Consider the following 6,000-nt stretch of genomic DNA (forward strand, 5'->3'; position numbering starts at 1 on the left):
GTAAAATTACGTTATTAACCTGACTTGTTTTGTCTGTGTAATGTTCTTATTTCCTATTTGCATATTTACAGCTGTTCTTTCACTTACAAAGAGAACGTTCCTTTCCTGAGCACAGAGCCAGATTTTATGCTGCTGAAATAGCCAGTGCACTGGGCTACTTACACTCCATAAATATAGTCTACAGGTAAGTTTCTGAAAAGTACCCTTGTCCTGCTGAAATTCGAAATAGGACAAATTACCAAATTAAAATCATCTTACAGGAAACCTGAACATAACACTTTCATAAAAACTTCAAGCTTTCAGCTAAAGAGTAATAAAACCCCTTGCCTCTGAAGCACTTGTGACTGCTGTTTTGGTTTACTACCTTTTCTTTTTTAATAGGGATTTAAAACCAGAAAACATTCTCCTAGATTCACTAGTAAGTATGCAAGATTATTTCTGTTTTCTGTGTTCTCTCACAAAATTGACACTTCTGTGTACTCACATGTTGAGCATGTTCTCTTTTTAACTTATCACTCTTTCTTAAACAGGGTCATGTTGTCTTGACAGACTTTGGACTTTGTAAAGAAGGGATTGCAACTTCTGATACCACTGCAACGTTCTGTGGGACCCCAGAAGTATGTTGACAGCTTTCATGGGTTTTTTATCAGCAATTAATGACTGTTGATCACTGTTAATATTCATGTAGCTGGAAGGTCAGATACTGTGTTTTGTACTGCTGGGAGGTTTGCATTCTTTGAACAAGATGAAACCAGCCCAAAGACAAGCTCTCTATGCATCTATTAATTGTTCTTCTTACTAATATGCAGTGTCTGCTGCTTGCTACCCACATGGCCTTAACTCATCTCTTCCTTTCTCTGTTTTTCCACCCTTTTTGAAATACTGTTTTCTTCCATGTCTCCTAACTGCTGGGTAGACACAAAACCATTAGCTTGTCTAACAGCTGCTACAGATTTGTCAGTATGAATCTACTTACCATATCCTGCCATTGATTCTTAGTAAGTTTATAGGGAATTAATCTGTGCCTCAATCAAATTGTTGCATATGCAAAAAACTTTGAACTTCCTGACTGAGTTATTGGACTCTGTTTTTTTACTGGGAAAACTGCACTGGAAAACTCAGAATGTAGAAGGCTTGAACACGTATGAGGGATTCACCAAACAGAAGATTGGTAACAGAAACTTTGGTAACTTGATAAACATATTTTAAATTACAGGAAAGACCTTTGAATACAGTGAAAGATGAGTGAGGTGTAGTATTTAGCTGAAACATTTGATTGTTAGGAAGCAACTTTTCTTGAAAGTGTTTACTGTGAGGTGTAGTATTTAGCTGAAACATTTGATTGTTAGGAAGCAACTTTTCTTGAAAGTGTTTACTGTGAGGTGTAGTATTTAGCTGAAACATTTGATTGTTAGGAAGCAACTTTTCTTGAAAGTGTTTACTGTGAAGTGACTAAACTGTAGGTTTTATCCATGCTAGTCTAATTCTCTAAAGAACTTTTTTTTTATTCATTTCAGTATCTTGCACCAGAAGTCATTAAAAAGCAGCCCTATGACAACACAGTAGACTGGTGGTGCCTTGGTGCAGTTCTTTATGAAATGCTTTATGGGCTGGTATGTACCTGATATGTAAAGGTTGTTTTCCTCCCCTCTCCCCTTTTATTTGAAGTAACGTTTGAGTGTTGTTAAAGATGTTAACTTTTTCATAATATTGAAATACTCCATTTAAGGAGATTAACAGATTGTCTTGTACTTACATAGCACTTATTTTTCTCTTTTGGATTTTACATTGCCCCCTGGTATCTGATAGTTCATGGAAAAGCAAAATCGGAGACATCAGCAAAATCAGTAGTGATCACTTTGAGGGACTGTGAGAGTAAACTGAATCAACAGTGATAATACACAAAAAACCCCAAAACAACTTATAAGTAAAATTTTGTCAAATATTGCAATAAATAAAATTAAAATACTTTTCTTTTACTTAGGTATCCCAGGTTTTCTCCTAGCTTTTGACAGCATTAGAATAAAAAAATATTACTACACTTCTTCTAGTCATATGTAATTACTCCAGTAAGAATCTGTTCTTCTACTTCTCTTGAGTTCTGTCTCTTCCCATAGGACCTTAAATAGGGAGATGGATTTGTTTTGCCATTCTCAGATTCTTTTCAGGAAAGTTCAGTGGGAGCTTTGAAGCTGGATGGCATCTATGGCTACTTATTAGTGAGAACACTAATAGGAGTAGAGGAGGCGGGTGGTGGGAAGTTATCAAGTGTAAAGTTCTGGCAGTGGTGATGACTGAATTAGAAGTTAGCAGTGCATAAAAAGGAGATTTCTGCTTCACTGCTAGCAGTCTTGCATGTCTAAGAGAATCATTTACTGATCATACCTAATATATGAGACAATGTTGCATGTGGCTTCAAGTTAATGTAGAACTTGTATTTTTTTTTAGCCTCCTTTTTACTGCCGTGATGTTGCTGAGATGTATGATAATATTCTTCATAAGCCCCTGGTTTTGCGCCCAGGAATCAGTCTTACAGCCTGGTCTATCCTGGAGGAACTTTTGGAGAAAGATCGGCAAAGCAGACTTGGAGCTAAGGAAGACTTTGTAAGTAATGTCCTAATTTATCAAGCCCTATTTCACTTAAAGGGACTCACCAAATCAATGTGCACAGCGCAGGATTGATAGTTGGAGATAGAAACTGCATTGCTGCATCTGTCTCTGTTTTCCTCTTTTTTATTTCTTCAGTAAAGACACCAGTGGGGTCTATCCCTGCAAGTTGCTGGGATAAGAGAGCAATGATTGTTGTGGGGTATTTTGAGCTTGGTTGCTGCTGTACCTGCCAGCAAAGAAAAAACACTTGCTGGTGTAGCAGTCGCTAAGGTGCACAGAAGTAGGTTTCACTGTTCATAGTGAAATTGGGATATAATCAAAAGAAAAGGCTGTCCTGTGGTAATACTAACAATTTGGAAACCAGTCTTCAGGTGAAGAGGAACACTAGTTCCATGCAAACAGCAGCTTTTTTTTTAGCCTTAAAATCACAGCAGACATTTCCCCACTGTAGCAACAAAACCTTTGTTCGCAAAAAGTTGATGTGAGAAAGTTACACGTCTTCAGAACTGCGATATGAGGAATGATCTAGAGGATGTCCTCCATCCATTAGGGGTGGGATCTTTGTAGTCTTTGGTTTGCAGTCCTTATGTTAGTCTGTGAACCTTGTAACTGAGCGAGATGCAAGGATTTAGCATAGCTGTTTGCTGCTTCTTGAATAGTAAGTATATTGCAGAGCTGTTGAAGCAGCTGCTTCTCGGACTGTGATGTGCTTTACAAAAACTAACAAAACTTTAAGGCAGGAACAGATATCAACAGAAGACATTCTTGTTCTGGAGTAGACTTCAGGGTTGTTGATTTTAGGGCTTAAAAGAAGAAAGTATGATTTTATAAGGAAAACTGTTTATAGAGGCAGTCTCACAGATTTTAATTGCTGTTTTTTGCCGACTACAACTTCTATTGCAAAGTAAATTGTGAATAAACAAACTGATAAGGACGTGCACATAAGAACTTCCCTATGTACATGTAGTATGAAGTAATGTTTACTACAATGCACAGGATGGAGTTATGAAATATCTAAAATCTTTGTTTGCTACAGCTTGAAATTCAGAAGCACCCATTCTTTGAATCTCTCAGCTGGACTGATCTTCTTCAGAAGAAGATTCCACCACCATTTAATCCTAATGTGGTAGGTGCCTGGGGAGTGGTGGTGGTGGTGGTAGTGTTTGCGTCTCAGATCACACATCACAGAATATTCTGAGTTGAAAGGGACCCACAAGGATCATCAAGTCCAGCTTTGAAATGAATGCCCCATATGGGGACTGAACCCATAAACTTGGTGCTCCTAGCACCATGCTCTAACCAACTGAGCTAATCTCCCTAAGAGACACTTTTTTCATATTTTTTTAGGTTTATTGGATCATTAAGAATATAGGGTTTGGTCAAAACTCCAATCTCAATGAAAAAACCCCAGCTTTTTAATACCTATTTTCAGAGACAGAGTGATGTGCTTCCTTAAATTTATTTACTTCAATAGAATATAACAACAAAATAGATAGCTTTGAGAGTTAAATTTGGAATCTCAAGGATAAGGACAACTTCAAAACACTGTATTAATTTGATAACTGACAGATCCTTCTGTTCTCTAGGTTGGACCAGATGATATTGGGAATTTTGATGCAGTGTTCACAGAAGAAATGGTCCCATACTCAGTTTGTGTTTCTTCTGACTACAACATTGTTAATGCCAGTGTCCTAGAGGCAGATGATGCATTTGTTGGATTTTCTTACGCACCACCTTCTGAAGATGGGTTTTCCTAGGGACTTAAAAGCAAAGAGTGGTTTGGAAGTCTTGGCTTGGACTGAAATGTTAGGGTATGGACACATTCCAAAATAGCGTAAATAGTGCCTCGTCTTGTATGTAGGTTTGAAACCTATGAACAAACTTTCTCTGCTGTATAGGAAGAATTTGGGCATTTTGGATGGCTTTCTTTGGGGTTTGAACTGTTTGTTCCTGCTGCAGAAAATATTTTTTAAAACCTTTAAAAAGCATTCTCTATGTATTTTTTAAGCAAAAACACTGACTGTTCTCCTCAATCCCTTCGAGTTTACATTCATACCTATCTAATTTGACCGGCACAAACAGCAGCAAATTTAGTAAATTTATAAATGCTTTTGTACTTATTTACAGTGACTTTGTGCTTGAATTGTAACTATGCAAATTGTCTTTTGTATATCCTGGTTTAAAAAAAGGTAAATGTTTTCCCTGTTAGCAATTTGGAATATGTGTTTACCTGTCAGCACTTAAATGATACATGTTAAGGACCAAGATTCTTAAAGAACTTCCTCAGAATGAAAACTTGGTCACATAAAACTGGATTGTTGCTCTTGTACTTGCTGGAGTATCCATTTACTCAACTGGATTATCTGAGGTATGGGGGATTACTCAAAGCAAGGACAGAAAAAATTAACTGGATTGATTTGATAACATACTTATTACGTCTTCTGCTTTTCTTTCTTCCCTAAGCTAAGTATGTCTATATTTCAACTACATTAAAAATATTTTTGGTTAAAGCTCTGCTTCTCCAAAGATCTAATATGCAATAATCATGGTTACTTTAAAAGTAAGTCAATTAGCTTTGACATTTTGGGGGTGGGTGGTAAGATGATCATGCCAAATATTAGGGATTTTTCTCACAGATTGGTAGTTTAAAACACTCTTATGTTCCAAATTAATTGTATTTCAGCGCTCATAGCTACTTGTCTTTGTGTTTCAGTTTGCACCATTTTAAAATCTTCACTTGATATTGGGGGGAAAATGTAAATTACACTGATAATTTAAAAAATGTGAAAAGCTATCGTATTTCTCATAACATACGCGTGTATGGACAAACATAATTCTGAACAATTTCTGTTTAAGGAAATTTTTTTAAACAATGCAAAAATTGACTGCAGTTACAGTGTATAAAAGGCATATAATGGTAGTAGTTTTATTATATATATTACTTGTAAATAACAACTTATTTTTGTCTGTTACTCCAAAAATGTTCAGCGTTTTTTGTTCACAATTAGATTCAGTTAAATGCCTTGATTTGAGAGAAGTCTGGTTAGATACTGATGCATCATAATGACACATAAATTGAATGAATATTACATAAATTTCAGTATCTAAGTCACCTTGGTTTTGGCAAAACAGCTAAAATAAATATACAGTGTCCAGATCTGATAAGAATTGTGAACCTAGGGGGAGAGAGTATCAAATCATAAGTCTTTTGAAATAAATGTTTTGTCAATACATTAGAAAAGTGGAAAGTAAAACAGGATTCATTGCTTATTTCCTAGAGCACAGTCTCCTGCACAGTGGTTAAGTGACGCTTAGCAGTTGCTACATGAGGTTTTGGAAGGAGTGATTGGGTAAAAAGTAAGAATTTACACTGGCAGGGGTGGAAGGAAG

At 36.3% G+C, this 6,000-nt stretch overlaps 1 protein-coding gene across 5 annotated transcripts in view; it reads left to right on the plus strand.

Annotated features, from left to right (window-relative positions):
• The window catches only part of SGK3 (serum/glucocorticoid regulated kinase family member 3), a 55,257-nt gene extending 49,666 nt beyond the window's left edge, over nt 1–5,591 (plus strand). For all 5 annotated transcript variants that reach the window (XM_059478590.1, XM_059478583.1, XM_059478597.1 and 2 more), the window contains 7 exons: nt 72–184; nt 382–418; nt 531–617; nt 1,518–1,613; nt 2,449–2,604; nt 3,647–3,736; nt 4,197–5,591. In XM_059478590.1, coding sequence (XP_059334573.1) covers nt 72–184; nt 382–418; nt 531–617; nt 1,518–1,613; nt 2,449–2,604; nt 3,647–3,736; nt 4,197–4,367 — 750 coding nt within the window. In that variant the 3' untranslated portion in view covers nt 4,368–5,591. The remainder of the gene's footprint in view (nt 1–71; nt 185–381; nt 419–530; nt 618–1,517; nt 1,614–2,448; nt 2,605–3,646; nt 3,737–4,196) is intronic.
• Nucleotides 5,592–6,000: the final 409 nt, after the last annotated feature.

Source organism: Ammospiza nelsoni, chromosome 1, assembly GCF_027579445.1.
Source record: "Ammospiza nelsoni isolate bAmmNel1 chromosome 1, bAmmNel1.pri, whole genome shotgun sequence".
In the NCBI taxonomy this organism is placed as follows: domain Eukaryota; kingdom Metazoa; phylum Chordata; class Aves; order Passeriformes; family Passerellidae; genus Ammospiza; species Ammospiza nelsoni.